This window comes from Glycine soja, chromosome 8 (assembly GCF_004193775.1).
Source record: "Glycine soja cultivar W05 chromosome 8, ASM419377v2, whole genome shotgun sequence".
Lineage (NCBI taxonomy): Eukaryota > Viridiplantae > Streptophyta > Magnoliopsida > Fabales > Fabaceae > Glycine > Glycine soja.
In genome coordinates this window covers 9494351-9511383 of record NC_041009.1, presented here as the reverse complement: position 1 = coordinate 9511383, position 17033 = coordinate 9494351, and the positions used below count along the sequence as shown (strand labels likewise).

Below are 17033 nucleotides of genomic sequence, written 5' to 3'. Positions count from 1 at the left end.
ATACTGTTTGTGGCTTTGTCAAGCTGCTACATAGGGCTTTCACATTTATAATTTCAGAGTCAAGAGAATCTAGCTCACTTGGTTGAGTAGAGTGCGTGAGTTATTGTAAACTCTCTAACATTGTCATCTTCGATTCCGGATAAAAAATAACAATTTCAGGATTTATCTCTTCACCATTCATTACCTGTTAACACGTTGAAGTCTGATTTCTGCATAATTTGAGACATCGTAGAGTAACTTGTATAAATCTTTGCATTAGTTGGGCCATGGAAATCATGTTCACACAATACCAGTCCCATTTAAAATTTGAGACACGAGGCTTCAAACATCAAAAGTGGAATCCTCAGGTTGTCCCTGACTGGTATAAGTGCCTATTTATAATTTTATACGTTAATTTTGACCATGTTCTGGGCATGTCCATTTTTGGAAACGGGAGTTTTGGACGTATGTAGCTTGGGTTGCAAAAATTGTATTCATTCTCCTTGGTAACCATTTCATTTTCTTGTTTTCTTTCTATATTTGTTGCCAACTAGCCTCTAGTAAACAATTCATATTTTTTTATTCTACTTGTGAAAGTCAGGGAGTTCTAGATCTAGTTTATATTCTGCAATATGTTTAGCTGATATGGTAAACGATTTTGCTTTTGTAATGTTTTTTTGGCGTTTGGTTGTTTGTGGCATCCTTGTACATAAGGCTACTGTTTTACTTGTGCCCTTATACTACGTTACTTGTTTCACATTATCTAATCAAATTATATGATTATGATATGTAATATTGGTTCCGTTTTTCTTTACCTATATGCTAATGTACTCTGTAGAATTTTATATTTCTTCATCCTATTATAACTTGTTTTTTATGGATTAAAAAAAATATGAAATTAAACTTATTTTTTAAATTCCTCTTCTTCCTTGTGAACCAAACAAGAAATGTTTTCTCCCCTCCATTGAAATTCCTCTCACCCTTTCAATCAAGTTAGTTTCATTTAAGCATTTCATTTAGACAAGTTGGATCCTAAAAGTTTATTAAGGTCAAAATTGATTTCAAGACTATAAATTATCTATCAACAACATTCTCAAATCAATAATGAGAATCAAACTCATTCTATATGAGTTAATTTTTATCTATTAGATTAACTTTTATTTGTTGCACTGCAAGGTTATGCGTGCTTCAAGGAGAGGGAAATTATTTAAAATTTAAATAAAAATAAATTTTCATTCTTTAAAGAGTAAATAGAATTTATTCTCTGAATTTATATTTCAGCACTAAATTAACTAGTCACGTCTATACTTTAAACTTTTTAAAGTCTTCTTTTTTATTCTCACTCTTTACTGTGTGACCTTTGAGCTTCGTCTTCTCTATATAAATAACCCTTTCGCTCATTTTCAATGGAACTTTGCCGATCGTTTAATCACGGACCACTGCGTCGGTTAGTCTCTCCTCTTTACTTTCCATTGTTTCCAACCATTTCATTGCATCCTTCTCAATTCTGGTTAATACGACGAAACGTGCATGCCTCTAAAGTTTACTTAGTAACTACGATTATCTCAATTCCATGCACCCATTGACAACCCCACCAAGAAAACACCCTTAAATTTTGTTGTTTCCTTTTTACTTTTCACTTAAAAAAATAATAAAAAATTCCCTATTATACCGTTCTTTTCTTCACATTGTGTTGTGCTGTCATACCGCTAGTTTTCACTTCGGGAGATATAAGGTTAGTTGGGTGGTTAAGAAGGAAGAAGAAAAGGGAAAAGTCCCTGGTTCTATCCCTCCTGCTAACAAGAAAACTAATAAATTAACAATTAACATTTACTGATAAAAAGAAAAAGTAGTTTTTGCTTCTACTATTAATGGTTGCCTACTTGCGTTCTACTCTTTGAAGCTGATCCTCTATGCGATGTTGGTGGCACTGGCAGGGACTTCATTTTCTTCACTTTTTATTCTTCTTCTTCTTCATGTTATTATTATTAGTAGTAGCAGTAATAGTAGTAGTAGTAAAATGCAATTTTTTTTCCTGTTTGATGCTGTTGGAGTTAATTTTTGTTGAATGGGGATGAATATTTCAATTATTTATTGTTATAAATGTAGCATTGAAGTTCCTGTATCCTTTCCTAAAGGCAACCATTTTGTATAGTATCTATTATTATTATTATCTCTTTAAATATAGCATAAATTTATATTTCCTGTGTCGTGCATAATTGCTAATGGGAGTGTATCAGCAGGTGAGAACTTTTTGATATCATGAAAATAATGAAAACATTTAATTATAATGATTCAGATTGCATGTATGGCATCAAGCAGTCTATTCAGTATAGTTATGTTTTGATGATGTATTTTTTGTATTAATTGAAGATAACTGCAAATCTGTTTGCAGCCCCTGATGGCTGAGTTTAGTTTTGGCGTGTGGGTGGATTAGATTCATTGCAAAATAAACCTTTTGGTGGGTTGTAAGAGCAATTATATGTCTAGCTATCTGTGTAGACTGTGGAGGATTAGAAATCGAATACAGTGCACCTGTTGGTAAATTGATTGTTCTAGGCGGGAGAATTGAAATGATTATCATTGCAAATGTCACTTTAAACAAGCTGACTAAGATTTTCCTTTATGAGAGAATATGATATGATGCTGTTCTTGTTTCTGATTTTTCTTTTCCAGAATTCATTTTTCGGTGCCATGCCAAAGAGAAAAGGAAGAGGACGACCAAAAGGGTCACATGTTCAGAAGGAGGTTAAAGAGAGTGCAGATGGTGAATTTGCCATTCCTAATATTCCTTTGAATGGGTTGAAAGCTGATCCTGACTTTATTGAGGAACAGGAGGGAGGTACACATAGATTGACATCTTATATTCCTTTTTTATTTGTTTTTTGCAGTTTATGTTTTTGTTGTGAGAATCATATGCTAACTGTTGTTATTATATATCAACTTTGTGATTCAGGTAGCATTTTGCCTAAGAAAAAGGGACGGGGAAGACCAAAAGGATCACGGGCTCAGAATTTTCAAGTCCATGGCAACTTGAATAGTTGCATTAATCCATCAAATATGGTTGAAGTTGCTCCTGGCTGTGAAGAACCAGAAGATGAAGGTATGTTTTTGTGGTTACAATAACACCTGGGTTATGATTTCTCATATTAGCAAAATTGATGGATTAGTATTGATATTAGGAGAATCACATGCTATTATAAAACTTATTTCCCTATGAAAACGTAGTTAGTTCATATCTAGAAGCTTATCCAATGGCAAGACTTTCTAATAATAATGGACTAAAATAGCTCTGATAATAAGTGTTTTTTTTTTGCAAGAATCTTATAGTAAGTGTTATTTTTGTCCTTTATAATATTCATTGGTAATGACATTGATGTTAGGAAATATTTTTTTTTGTTTGGTATGTTGATTAAGGTAATGTGATTAGTTACTGAGTTAAGAAGAGTTCTTCACTGTTGTTTCTGTCTCTCTTGCTGCTTCATCATCCTCTGTGTTGCCTATATTGTCATCAATTTTCTCTCAAAGATAGAAGAGAGAACATGTATGCTAATAGTAGTCTTATATTCAATATTTGTTGTATTTAAATACAGTTGTGCCCGACAAAAATGGACAAGAACGACCAAGAGGATCAAGGGGGCAGTACTGTCAAGAGAATGCTGATTATGAGAACTTTTACAGTAATCCATCAAATATGATGGAAGTCAATCCTGGATGTAAGAAGGAGCAGGAGGATGGTACTACTGATTAGTATATGCTTTATTGTCTTGTTTATTACTTATATACCCTCTTTTCTCTAATTAAAGAAAATTTTGAGTTTGTCAGAAAAAAAGGAATGGATAATACTGCTATTGGGCAAAAAAGATGACATGCTTTTCATTCAGAATATTTTTCCATGACATACGTATTAATTGGCTTAAATAATTCAGTTGTGGTTTTCAAGTTTGCTGGTTGTCCTGTTTTCCATTGTTGGAATTCATTGCAAGGAACAATTTCAATAACAATTCAACTCTTTTTGTTTGTGTGTTTAAGATGCAGTTGACATGCCTAGGAAAGGGGGATTATGGCAACCAAGAGAGTCAATAAATCAAGAGATCCATCAACAAAATGCAGACGGAAAGTTGGATGTGTTCATTTAAGTGGTTATTTTTTCTGGCTGTAAGGTTTTATTTGACACTTCTCTTATTTTATATGTTTTGTGTTTCAGATATAATTGCCAAGCCTAAAAGAAAGGGAAGAGGACAGACAAAAGGGTTGACGCTTCAAATGAAGCGTCAACAGAGTGCAGATGGAAAGTTGGATGTTCTCATTCATCCTACAAAGCTGGTAGCAGTAGGTCCAGGCCGCAATGATTTCATAACTGATCTTTCTCTTATTGTTCGCCAGAATGCTCGTCTTAATGTGCGCCAGTGGAAGAAAGTTCCACAAAGTACTAGGGATACAATAGTGCAAAATATTCTGGTATGTTTGGTTTTAATAGTGATTTGTAAATGATTGATGATGCCTTTAATGGATAGATTTACTTTTTTGGCTGGTTTGTGGGTGGCATTACTTGGTTTTGCTACCCCGGGAATTGGGCTTTTTTTAACGCAGAGATGTAAAATTGCCTTTGAGTAAACTGTTTTGACCAAGGATGCTACTATGCTGATTTTGCATGAGGGATCATCAGTTTTTGGAAATATAAAGGAAAAGCATAGCTGTGATTGTGGGTGTGAGAATGGCCCAAATGTGAACTTGAATGTGCTGATAGATTTTTTGGAAACTAGAAAAATAAACAAAAGGTATCTGAATAGTGCTTAAGTGTAATGCTGTGGTGAATAAAGTAAGTAGTGGTGACTGTGTGCTAAACTCCTTTTTATATCATTCTCAGAATGCACCATACCTTAGATTTTTATACAAATCTGAACAAATTGCCCGTCTTAATTTCTGTTCATAGAACAATTGGAGACTTCCAGATACAGATATGGTACGGAAGGCTATTCTGTGTGAAGCAGGCCGTTTATATCAGAATTGGCGCTCCAGGCTTCATGAATATTACTTAAAGTTTGAAACAAAGGAGGAGGCCTTGAAGCATGCCCCTGATGATATTTATGACTCTGATTGGCAATTCTTGGTTGATTATTTTAGCAGCCCTTATTTTGAGGTACATTAATTTATGCTACTGGCATATACACCATTCTGCCCTGTGGATGTCAATAAATTTCATAACATGCTCTATGTCAATCTTCAGATAATAAGTGCAAAAAACAAGGCAAATAAGGCAAAACACCGGATACATCATACTACTGGGTCAAAATCCTTTCTAGCAGTCAGCTATGATGCAGTGAGATTCTGTTTAACTCAATGTTTGCTCCTATGATCGTCACATGTAATTGTATGACATTTTTTGTGTAATGTTGAATAAGCATATAATTTCAACAGCGTGACCCAGTGACTGGAAAGGAGCCCGATTTGCAGACTTTTTGGCAGTTGACACACAAAAGGGACAACGGGGAATGGATTGACGAAGCATCTAAGGAAATCAATGTAACTGCATTTTAGATTACTGCTACATTTTTTTATGTATAATTTGATTTGATGTTCCCTGTCTTCTCTATATGGTTAATTGTTGTACCAATTCATTGTAGGACAAAGTTGCTGAACAAATTAATGAGAAGAGATGTCAAATAGAAGATTCTCAGGAAGTGGTGGAAACAATGGAACAAGAAATTATTAATACTGCCTTCAAGACAGTGGTTGGGAAGGAATCATTTATGCAAGGTTTTGGAGCAGGACTAAGGTCATCATCATCAAGCTCAGGTAGAATTCAACAGCTACAGGCTGAACTGGATGCTCAGAAAAGGGAGACAGAGAATGCTGGGAAAGAATGCAATGAAATAAAAGCTAAACTTGTTGAGGTTGAGTCCTGTCTAGAGGAGGAGCGGCTGAAATGCAAGGAGATAGAAGCTCGTCTATTGGATCGTCAAAGTGAGATGCAGGAGATCAGCAGTCAGGTTCAAACCACCATCCAGGCTGCATTGTCTCAGTATCTTCCTCAAGTATGTATAAAAAGATAAGTATACTGTTGGATATTCAATTTTATGTACATTGGTTTAAGTTGACTTTAATTATTTAGTATTCAAAAAATGTTTTTTTTTTTCATATTTCATATGAATGTTTCATCTGTAAAATTTTCCTTTGTCGTGTTCTTGTTTCAAAAAATGTTATTAACTGCTGTCTTATCAATAGAAAACCGAAGCAGAGACCTCATCAAAAAATAAAAGAAAGATCGCAGAGATTGAAGCACAACTCCATGAGGCAGAGAATGTGATAACAGATATTAGATCAGAATTAATTAGATATCGCATGGGTTAGGAACGTGAAGGATGCAATTACAACCTTTCTGGTTCATATATTACAATCTTAGTAGTAAATTTCTTTTGGACTATGTTTACATTCGAGTACATGCTATTGCTAAACGGTAAACAGAGTTATTTATATGTCTTTGCCTTGGCTGTAAACATCTTCGTTTTCACTTAATGTTTGATTTAGCAGAATAGAAACGAATATTCTTTAGATAATAATCGTTTTGCAATATCAGTACATGTCTTGGGTTTTTTCTTAAAAAAAAAATTACCAAAAGAATATCATAAAAATCAATACCGTCTCTGTGATTCTGTCCCTCTATGTTTTAGATGAAAGGAATATAACTAATTGTAATTTTACTTGTCAAACATTATATTCAACTCTCGCCTAATTTTCATTTATTAGTTAGCTTTTCAGTTGGTCTCAATTCTCATACCTTACGCCAGGCCAATCAACTTGCGGATTTGCTAGCAAATTATGCCTATACTTTTGTGTGGGGTCATGTGAAGATTTTCGAGTTTATTTCTTCTTTTCTGTATGGTGCTATTTAGGCAGTTTTTTTTTTTTTTTTTTTTTTGTGACATATTTTAGCAGATGTTACTTTCATGATCTTTCCTCATGGCTTTTACTCGTTTCATTAAAAAAGTTAGCTTTTTCAGTTAATAATGTCAAACAGACCGTGGAATCCGTTATTAACTGACTGAAAAATTAAAATCATATAAAAAGATATATTTATTGAAAAATAAAATTATAGCTTTTATTCAAACACATTAAATAATAAAATAAATTCGGTTTTTTAAATATATTTATATTTATTTTAATCATATATTACATGTGCATAATCAAATGTAGTATTTGATTAAAAAGTAAAAGTAATTATATATATATATATATATATATATATATATATATATATATATATATATGTCTAATCATAATCAATACCATTGTCTTTACTTTTTGTCCTATATTGGTATTGAGCGGACACCACACACTCAAGTCAAGTGACTAAACGCGTTGACTTATTCCACATAGAGCAAGCAATAATGAAACACTTGTTCGATCATTTTGCAAAATCAGGGTGAAGAACAACTATCGGCAAAGGTTGCTCACTCGCAGAGGTACACAATCATAAATCTCTCTTAATTCTTGCTTCTGATTCCTCACTCACCCTTGAGATGGATCTCAATTCTGACCACTCTTAAGTCTTGAGTAGTTTGATTCTGTATATTCTATTTTTTTTTTCATCTTTCTCTAAAATACAATAATTTCCAAAAATATAACTTTTAAGATAAAAGTTTTATGAGTTTTTTTTGTCTGTTAATTTCTAAAAATGATAATATTTTACTCCTTCCTAATTAACCCTCGTATTTTCAACAAATTATATTTGTATATTTAATTATTTCACTTTTAATTTTTTTTATAATTATATTATACCTAATAATAGTAAATAATCCATATCCATATAAATCTGTTACATTTTTAATTATACACACGCAGACTAACATATCTAAGTTGGGTCTTTTACGTTATTTTATATGTATGGAATAATTAGTTTGTTAGATAATTTTACTAAATATTTTATAATCAATAGCTTTCAAACTATATTTGACAAAAACAATTATACGTTAATGCAATGCTTAAAAGTGATATTTTTTTAACAAAATTAAAAGTTGTTAAGCTAGAACAAATTTATAAATTAAATAAGTTGTTGATTATCTAAGACGACTTAACAAACACATCTTTGGTGCTGCACATGGGTTGACTGACTTGCCCATCATTTTGCAAAATCAGGAGATCTATGCACAACAGCCGCTGGCAGAGGTAGACATACATGAATCTTTCTTAACTGTTGCTCCTGATTCCTCCTGAGATAGATTCCAATGATTATGCATATCAGTTTCAATAAGTCACTACTTTTAAATTCTAATTTTTTTGTGTTTCTTAATGATTGCTTTAGAATTTAAGTTTTTAATGTATATTTGAATTGCTTTTACTATCAAACAGAAAAAGAAAACTTAAGGTGCATAAATAATGATCAAGTGTACTAGTAAATGGTTGAATCATTAGTTTTTACATATTGAAGTTTTGGGTTTGGGTGTTACATACATATCCATATTGAATAAAACTGCTATGTTTGTGTATACATTGAAATTCTATACCGCTGATGTCTAGAATTTCTATACGTTGATTTGGTGTCTTATATGATTATAACCTTTTATTTTATTTTCTTTGTTAATGTATTGTAGGCTTTGAAATTTCATAATGTCGGGGGTTGAGGTTGTCGCCCCTCTTGTTGGAGAGGTGGGAGCGCTTGGGGTTGGAGAATTACATACTACAATTGCATCTTCCAGAAACCTTGATGACAACTACAACATTTTGCTCAAAGACATGGAGAAGCTACTTGCAATAAAGAAGGATAAAGAGAGGGAGATTCAAAGAAACAACCACAAAGACACCACTAATGCTTACAAGCTTTGGACAAACAGGGTATCAGATGCCGCAGAAGAAGTGCAGAAGCTGAAAGTTAAATACAAAGAAAAAATGCTACCCTGGTGGCGTATTCGTCGACGTTCACGTCTGAGTGAAAAGATGGTGAAGAAGAGCAACTGTGTTCGTGAACTTGTGAAGGATGAATGTTTAAGAGATTTTCTTGTTGATAAACCACCAGAGCCTGTCTTAAAGGAGTTAAATGTCCCACGGATAAGTGGATATCCAACCCTTCAAGATGCCTTGGAAAATACTCTGGGTTTGCTAAGAAATAATAAGATTAAAGTCATTGGAGTGTGTGGAACTAAAGGGGTGGGGAAAACAACAATAATGCGGAACCTAAACAACAATGAAGAGGTTGCTAAACTGTTTGAAATTGTCATTTTTGTGAAAGCCACAACTGATGATCATATGCTTCAAGAGAAAATTGCTAATCGGTTGATGCTGGACATAGGAACCAACAAGGAGCATAGTGATGATGTTGCTAGAAGAATACACAAAGAGCTAGAAAAGAAGAAGTATTTATTGATTTTGGATGAGGTTGAGGATGCCATCAATTTGGAGCAGTTGGGAATTCCAACTGGCATCAATGGCAGTAAGGTTGTAATTGCCACTCGATTCCCTCGAGTTTATAAGTTGAATAGGGTGCAGAGGCTCGTCAAAGTCGAGGAGCTAACTCCTGACGAAGCATGGAAGATGTTCAGAGACACTGTTCATGCCTTTAATCCTAAAATTGATTCCCTTGACATTCAACCTATAGCCCAACTTGTATGCCAAAGGTGCTCTTGTCTTCCACTTCTCATTTACAACATAGCGAATTCTTTTAAATTGAAAGAGTCTGCTTCAAGTTGGTCGGTGGGACTTGAAGATCTTAAACCTTGGCCAGAACTTCAAAATCAAGGTTTACAAGAGTTGTACTCATGTCTGAAATTCTGTTATGATGAACTCAAAGATAAAAAGAAGCAGAAATGCTTTCTATACACTTCACTGTATCCTGTAGATAGCAAGGTTTACACTGATTATTTAGTGGAGTGTTGGGCAGCACAAGGTTTACTCGGTGATATAAATGACAAAAGGTCATATCGAAGTGCACGCAATTGTGGTATTGACATATTAGAACATCTTGCTAATGTCTCTTTACTAGAGAAAGGGGAATCAATGATATATGTCAACATGAATCATTGTATGAGGCAACTTGCATTACACATATCCTCCAAAGATCCTGAGTGTAGCTTTTATCTCCAAGATGGTGAAGAATCTGAAAATCTCTCAAATTCAAAAGCTTGGCAGCAGTCTAGGTGGGTCTCTATGAGACAATTGCTTGATTTACCAACACGCCAAGATCGCAGCATGGTTTTGACATTGTTGCTGCGAAAAAATCCCAAACTAACTACAATACCCCAAACTTTTTTTGAGAACATGAGCAGTCTACTTCTGTTAGACTTGTATGGTAGCATGATTACACAACTGCCATCGTCTTTATCAAAATTGACTGGTCTAAGGGGTTTATTCTTGAACCGTTGCGAGCTCTTGGAATCATTATCATCTGAAATTGGATCACTTCAATTTCTAGAGGTCCTTGACATACGAGATACTAAAGTAACTTTCATACCTCTACAAATTGGATGTTTGACTAATCTAAGATGCCTGCGAATCCCATTCGTTGCAAGTGAAGATGATGCTCAAAATGTTCATGTGATTTCAAAGCTTCATAGGTTGGAAGAATTAACCATTCAAGTCATATCCTATGAACAATGGTGCAATGATGCTGAAAATGTTTTACAACATGTGGCTTCTTTGGAAAATGTAACAGATCTCCGATGTTGTTTTCCCTCCTCAATCATTCTTAGAGAATTTCTTTCAAGAAGTAAATCATGGAGTTGTAAGCAACAAAATTCATTTAGATTCTTTGTGGGTTGCCAAAATTCAAGGCGACCTCAAATACTTGAATCTTTTGAGTACAAAATTACTAATTATTTGAGGTACTGCAATGGTGGACAGGAGGATGACTCGGCAATTATTGAGGTACTACCAAAAACTGATGCATTTGAATTAGTTTGCCATAAAGATATCAAAAAGTTGTCAAATTTTGCTGGCATAGTGTGTTTGGAACGCATTCGTGGTCTTTTGATTAAAAAATGCAACAAAGTTTTAACAATTGTGTCAGCTGATACAAGTAGCAACACCATGAATGGAATCCAAATAGAAACAAGAGTCATCTTACCAAATTTGGAGAAATTGTATTTGGAAAATTTGCTCAATTTGAAATGTGTTTTTAGAGGTCCCTTGCACAGTGGAACCTTTTCCAAATTGCATACTTTGTCATTGAAGAATTGTCCATCACTGAGAGAAATTTTCAGCAATGGAGCAATTCAACATTTTTCAGAACTTCAAAACCTGAAACTTGAAGATTGTTCAAAAATTGAAATACTGATCAGCAAAGACATTGAACCAGAAAAGGATGTGCTTCCAAAACTAGAAATGCTTCTGCTGGTTAACTTGCCTAACTTCAATACTATATGCTCAACTCATACATTGGCTTGGTCCTCTTTGGAGCTGTTAAGGATACATAACTGTCCTAAGTTGAAAACTTTACCACTAGACAGTGACAATGCAGTCAACTTAAAGTCCATTAAAGGGCAGCAAGAGTGGTGGGATGAGTTGGAGTGGACAAACAACGACGAGGTGTATCAGCGGTTGCAACCCATCTTTGCTGCCTCCAATGAGTATTTTTCTTAGATATTTTCTTTCATGCATGTAACAATTCGGGTTAAATGTGAAAATAAATGTGTTTGTTTGTCTTTCTTTAGTTTATTGCAAAAAACTAGAGAAAAAATAGCTTGGATTGTATTATTTTATGGTTTGTTGTGTTTGAAGGTTGGGACTAAAAGTTTGTAATAATGTGTAGACTTGGAACTTGGAATGTGCTTGAGGTTAAAGAGAACCAGTAATGTTTTTGCAGTTAAACTTATATTACTATTTTTATGTATATTATTTGTCTTCATTCTTATGAATAGGAAAAAAATGAGGTAAGGACCTTGTCTATTAGCATAGACTCTATAGTAAGATTGGGGAGCTTGAAGAGCAACTCCTCAAGCAAAGAATGTGATAACAAATATATGAAGTGTCTTATCATTAAGGAGTCTAAGTTGTTACTTGCAAAAGCAGCTGGGGTGTAAGAAAAGAAATGGATTGACTTATCCTCGCAGATCGTGAAGTTCACGTAATTGGGGTATTGACAAATTAGAACATCTTGATAATCTTCTCTTTACTCGAGAAAGGGTAATAACGATATATGTTAACATGAATCTTTCTATGAGATAACTTGCATTACATATATCCACTGTTAGACTTGTAAGTTATTTAAAAAATACTGTAGAATATTTCTCGAGAACAAAATAAAATCAAAATTTATTTTCATTTATATCATATAATAATATAATGTTATGGATGATCTACGCACCAAAATTTATGAGTGGTTCACATTCAGATAATTAATATGAAGTAGAAAAGAAAAAAAAAACATGATCGAATATTTATTTTCATTTTTTTTCCATGGACATTTTAGTATAAAAAATTAAAATAAAAAATTAAAATATGTACAACATAAATAAATAATAACTTAAAGATAGGTAGAATTTCAAATGTTTACCTACTTTAAAATTATGCTACTTTAATTATATAACATATATCTAAATTCATTTTTTTTATACGTAAAACTGAGAAGAATATATATTTTTTTCATTTTTTGTTCATGAAAATTTTAATATAAAAATAAATAAAAATATATACAACGAAAATAAATAATAATTTTTAAAAATATATAGAATTACAAACCTTTGCCTACCTTAGGATTATACTACTCTAATCCATATGAATTGAGGCTTGGGATTTTTTCTGCTCAAAATCCATATGACACGTAGGGATTTCATATTGATATTTTTTTCCACCAAATGCCGCTATATTTTTTATTTTTTATTTTATTTTCTAATCATTAATTATGGTAACTAAAAGTGATTAGTTATTTTGATTAAAAATATTTATTTTATTTTCGAATAATTCATAAAAATACCTAACATGCAGTGTAATTCACCATCTTAAAACAAAATATTACTGCAAAAAGACGGGTAATTTGCAAATACTACAGTACTTCTTAACACTGTTGACTCAGTCTGAAGGCTTCCGTCTAAGTAGGTCAAGCACATCAAGCTTATCAATCTTAGCAGCAAGTATGAAATCATTTTCTGTCAACCCACCTGCACGAACATGCATCAGTATATGGTAGTAATTTAAGAAAAAAAAACTACTAAAAAACAACAAACGGAACATGCTAGATTGAACCACCAAATCATCTTAATATGGTTAACCCATGACATTACTGAAATCATTTACTACATATGCAAATGGAAACTGAATTTTTTGTTTGTCTTCCTTTCCTGTTCACGTCACAACACACTTCATGCAAATAACAAAATGGAAACTGAAGCTTATTTGTCATGAATTATGACGGAAGCTTCTGGAGGGATTCATCATGTAATCTGTAATGAAAGGGTAAGTTTCACAAATCCATTGAATATGCTACTGTTTTCTCTCTCCGAAGAGGGAGAAATTAATTTGCTTTCCAGAGAAGCATGCGATTAAAACCAGAATCCTTTGTAAATATAAGGGTTATAATTTACAACGTACATATTGAATTTAAATTAAGGAATGCATAATGAAAGAGAAATTGGAAGCAAGCCAGAAAGAACTGTGCTGATTAATCCATGATGACTGCAAGCTAGTAGGCACCAACTCTATTAAATAAATAATTTTTAAATTTCATTAAAAGTCAATAGTGCCTAATACATGGTACTTTGACATTATTTCTCATCTAGCAGCTTTTGATTAAATAACTTGAAGTTGAACAATGAATAATTCATACCAACAGCATGAGTCCAAATCTCTATTGTAACATTATTCCAGCCAACAAGGTGAAGATCAGGATGATGACCTGCATTGTTAACATCTTCTTGATTACATTTTGTAATGTGTACCCTTTAAAATGAGATTAGTAATAAAATGAAAATAGAGCATGATACCTTCATTTTCAGCAAGAACAGCTACTATCCTGAAAAATTCCAATCCTTTGGTGAAAGTCTTTACTGCCCATGACCGCCTCAGCTTCATGACACCATCTTCGTTTACCAAATTCCACTCAGCAACCTAACCACTCAATATCAATATCCAAGACCATGAGTCCAAGAGGGCTAATTGACTTGAAGGGGTTCTATTTAGAAACTTATTATCTAACAGGGTTTGTTTTAAAAGTTATTCCCGGGGGGTCGGTTTCTACAAGTATTTCGCCATTGCCAGGAGCGAAATATCAGCAGGATGACACGTGCTACGGATTTCGCCGTCGGTACTGGCGAAACAGGAACGGTTCGCTATCCGTACCGGCAAAACAGCTTTTGCTTTTGTTTTGTTTAACAGTTGTCTCATATAATAATCTTTGCAGCTTCTTTATATCAAGATTTTTGTCTTAAAAAGTGGAAGTACATAAAGAAGCCTGATCTTTCATTTTGATTTTACCTTTTCAACTCATGCCAAACCTTGTTTAAATGGTGCTGCTTGCTTCTTCTTTTTTTTTTTCACTTCCAGATGGTTGAGCCACACCCCATGGAGAGCTCCCTTCTGAAAGGCCTTGGTGAGTTCGCCCCTGCCTTTCCCCCGGTAATGAAGCAGAGAAGAACCAATATGAATTTTCCATTGATGATAACCAACGAACTATGAGAATTAGCACCACTGGGGTGCAAAACAGTAACCAACCCAATTGTTGTTCAGCAGTTTCAACCACTTCTTCGTAGGAAAAGTGCCATTTCGCCGGTACTGATGGCGAAACTATTTTTTTATTATATAACCAGTTATTTCGTCAGTACGGATGGCGTGGCGAAATACACTGCACCCTCCTCACCCCTACTCTGACGCACACTGCACCTAGAGCCCATTCCGCGGTTCCTCTTGGCGAAATAAATGGCTATTTCGCTGTTCTTCTTGGCAAAATATGTGTTTCGCCATGCTCCTCGGTGAAACGCTTACACAAAACATGAAACACCGACCCTGATTGGGAATTAGTTTCTAAATGAAACCCCCTGAGGTCAATTTGCCAGTCCAAGAGACTTAGAAACCTTGAATTGACAGATACAAACCTGTGGCATTAGAGTGTGTGCTGCATCCTCACTCATTGGTCGCAATTCCTTCAGATTGCATGGCACACACTTCTTATCTGTCAGACCTGAGGGAGATCAAAGTGCAAGAACTACGACATTTTAGAATATACAGTGTCATAAAACTTGTTTCTTAAATGAAGTGAAGATCAAAGTGATAAGCAAAACAGCTCCATCTTAAGAACATGCAGAAGGGAAGTAAATAGACTATATTTTTGGTACGAGGCTTCACAAATCCTACAATCCTGATTGAGCCAGACACAGAGAAGAAGTATATATATAACAATGTTTCATAAACAACACTGTCAATCTAATCAACAAAATTCGTTTGGGAAAATGTAGAAATAGAATTGGAAAATTTTTCTTTTTACCATCGAAATAGTACAAAAGAACAACAACTTAAATTTGTGTATCAGATGCAACAAGGTTTTGCAACAACACGAGTCACATCACACAACTCACAAGTAGCATATCAGTTTCAACAGTATCTATCTCGTTCACCACATACTACACAATTTTCTAGTCCCACCCTTGATAACGCAAAATGTATTAAATCTGAGAAGTAAGTTCCTATTTGATGAAACTCCAAACTTGGTCCTTAAGTATCTCAATGACATGATGAGTACAGGAACTACAAGCAAGTTAAAGTTGTATTATTCAAAATCATGATAAAACCATGGCAAGTGACACTCAATAAACCCAAAAAGAAAATAGTGATGAATTATGAATACACAAATAGATAGATAGATCGATAGAAAATGCGTGAACGCACGTGTGGGCGAGATCCGAGATTTAGCATCCATGTTTGGAGCAAATAGATAGATGATGAGAGGTTGGAGAGAAGCACAGGGTAATACTAAAGGGAATGAACGAATCTATAGAGAAATTGGATAAAACTTTGCGCAGCGCAGAGGGTGCCGCTTATCATTCTAGATCAACTAACCGTATGTGATCGTTTCTCCCGGAAATGAGGCACTGGCCACGTGGGGCTCTACTTTAATTATTTTTATTGTATAATCAAACTTCAGCCTTTGCCATGTGCACCACTTAAATTTGTGGCTCTACTTTAATTATTTTTATTGTGTACAAGCATTTTAAGTGAAGTGACTAAATTATCTTCCACTTAAAATTTTAAAAAGGTCACCCTCTTCTCTCCCTCTCCCTATGCCTTGCTATTGCGCTTCCTTCTTCACTTCTCGTCATGCTGCCGCCAATCCCCGCCATTATTGTCATGTTCACCTTCACCGTAAGTCTCTCTTTTCCAATCGTCGTTGAAAATGGGATTGCGTACAAAATCCATATAATGCATGCATTATATGGATCCTCAATCCACATAATTAATTTTTTTAATTTATTTATTAATAAAATAATAATTGAATAAATTGTTATTATTTAAAAATAAAATAATATTTTTTTTGTTATAATATTTATTTAATAAATAAGCGAAGAAGTGAGAGAGAAAGGGATAATGATAGGGGTGTAGGAAAGTCAGAAGGGTAGGATGGTCATTTTACTATGGTAGTGCCATTAGCAAATTGATAGTGGCAATAGCATCCCCTCTAAACTGATCCAACATAGTCCGGCCCAAAGATACATTTGAGGCCTCCTAAGCCGAAATGCAGTTCTTAGGTACATTATATGCGAATCTCTCTTAATTTATGCTAACATTTCTCGCATTAGAGGTTTTTTTTTTTGAGAACACATTAAAGGTTTTAAAATAGAGAAAAAAAACTCATTTAATTATAATTTATTATATGTGATAAGTTTATTTATTTTTAAAATAATTATCTTAAAATAATTTAAATAGTAATTTATGATTAAATGATCATACAAAATATTATATAAACTCTTTAAAATATTATATAAATTAGAAAATGGTGTTATTATTAACCCTTATCATAATTACTCTTAGTTTTTACAAAACTTTAAAATCTTGATGTCTATGAAAATTTTACATGTTAAGGGATTATGTAATTTAAGAAGTGGATATAAATATTATCTTAATCAAATAAAATA

At 33.7% G+C, this 17033-nt stretch overlaps 3 protein-coding genes across 8 annotated transcripts; 2 read left to right on the top strand and 1 right to left on the bottom strand.

The window, feature by feature from the left end:
* The first annotated feature begins 1327 nt into the window (after positions 1–1327).
* Positions 1328–6521, top strand: LOC114423066. Of its 5 annotated transcripts, XM_028389680.1 has the most exons (11): positions 1328–1426; positions 2656–2821; positions 2936–3082; positions 3573–3716; positions 4012–4095; positions 4187–4440; positions 4916–5122; positions 5210–5302; positions 5401–5505; positions 5607–6017; positions 6208–6521. In XM_028389680.1, the coding sequence occupies exons 2-11, from the start codon at positions 2674–2676 to the stop codon at positions 6331–6333; spliced, it is 1719 nt and encodes a 572-aa protein (XP_028245481.1). In that variant the 5' UTR covers positions 1328–1426; positions 2656–2673; the 3' UTR covers positions 6334–6521. The 5 variants fall into 5 exon arrangements, with proteins under 5 accessions (XP_028245481.1, XP_028245479.1, XP_028245480.1 ...); XM_028389678.1 differs by lacking the exon at positions 1328–1426 and having other exon boundaries at positions 2334–2821; positions 3573–3695; XM_028389679.1 differs by lacking the exon at positions 1328–1426 and having other exon boundaries at positions 2335–2821; positions 3573–3695; positions 4018–4095.
* Positions 6522–7316: 795 nt separating this feature from the next.
* Positions 7317–11803, top strand: LOC114421761 (disease resistance protein At4g27190-like). Of its 2 annotated transcripts, XM_028387828.1 has the most exons (3): positions 7334–7445; positions 8119–8148; positions 8574–11803. In XM_028387828.1, exon 3 carries the CDS (start codon positions 8590–8592, stop codon positions 11551–11553), a length of 2964 nt encoding a protein of 987 aa, XP_028243629.1. In that variant the 5' UTR covers positions 7334–7445; positions 8119–8148; positions 8574–8589; the 3' UTR covers positions 11554–11803. The 2 variants fall into 2 exon arrangements, with proteins under 2 accessions (XP_028243628.1, XP_028243629.1); XM_028387827.1 differs by lacking the exon at positions 8119–8148 and having other exon boundaries at positions 7317–7445.
* A 1032-nt stretch (positions 11804–12835) lies between these two features.
* LOC114423063 (pterin-4-alpha-carbinolamine dehydratase 2, mitochondrial) lies at positions 12836–16007 on the bottom strand. The gene is made up of 5 exons (XM_028389673.1): positions 15790–16007; positions 15000–15085; positions 13893–14016; positions 13736–13804; positions 12836–13070 (listed from the first exon to the last, which is right to left on the bottom strand). Exons 1-5 carry the CDS (start codon positions 15818–15820, stop codon positions 12982–12984), a joined length of 399 nt encoding a protein of 132 aa, XP_028245474.1. The 5' UTR covers positions 15821–16007; the 3' UTR covers positions 12836–12981.
* Between the last annotated feature and the right edge of the window lie 1026 nt (positions 16008–17033).

Coding starts and splice junctions, on each gene's coding strand:
- LOC114423063 (XM_028389673.1), bottom strand. CDS start 15,820: ATGGATGCTAAATCTCGGATCTCGCCCACAC. Junction 14,017..14,999: donor CACACACTCTAATGCCACAG/GTTTGTATCTGT, acceptor TTGAGTGGTTAG/GTTGCTGAGTGGAATTTGGT. Junction 13,071..13,735: donor GATTTGGACTCATGCTGTTG/GTATGAATTATT, acceptor ATGTTCGTGCAG/GTGGGTTGACAGAAAATGAT.
- LOC114421761 (XM_028387827.1), top strand. CDS start 8,590: ATGTCGGGGGTTGAGGTTGTCGCCCCTCTTGTTGGAGAGGTGGGAGCG.
- LOC114423066 (XM_028389676.1), top strand. CDS start 2,605: ATGAGAGAATATGATATGATGCTGTTCTTGTTTCTGATTTTTCTTTTC. Junction 5,123..5,209: donor TTAGCAGCCCTTATTTTGAG/GTACATTAATTT, acceptor GTCAATCTTCAG/ATAATAAGTGCAAAAAACAA. Junction 6,018..6,207: donor TGTCTCAGTATCTTCCTCAA/GTATGTATAAAA, acceptor TCTTATCAATAG/AAAACCGAAGCAGAGACCTC.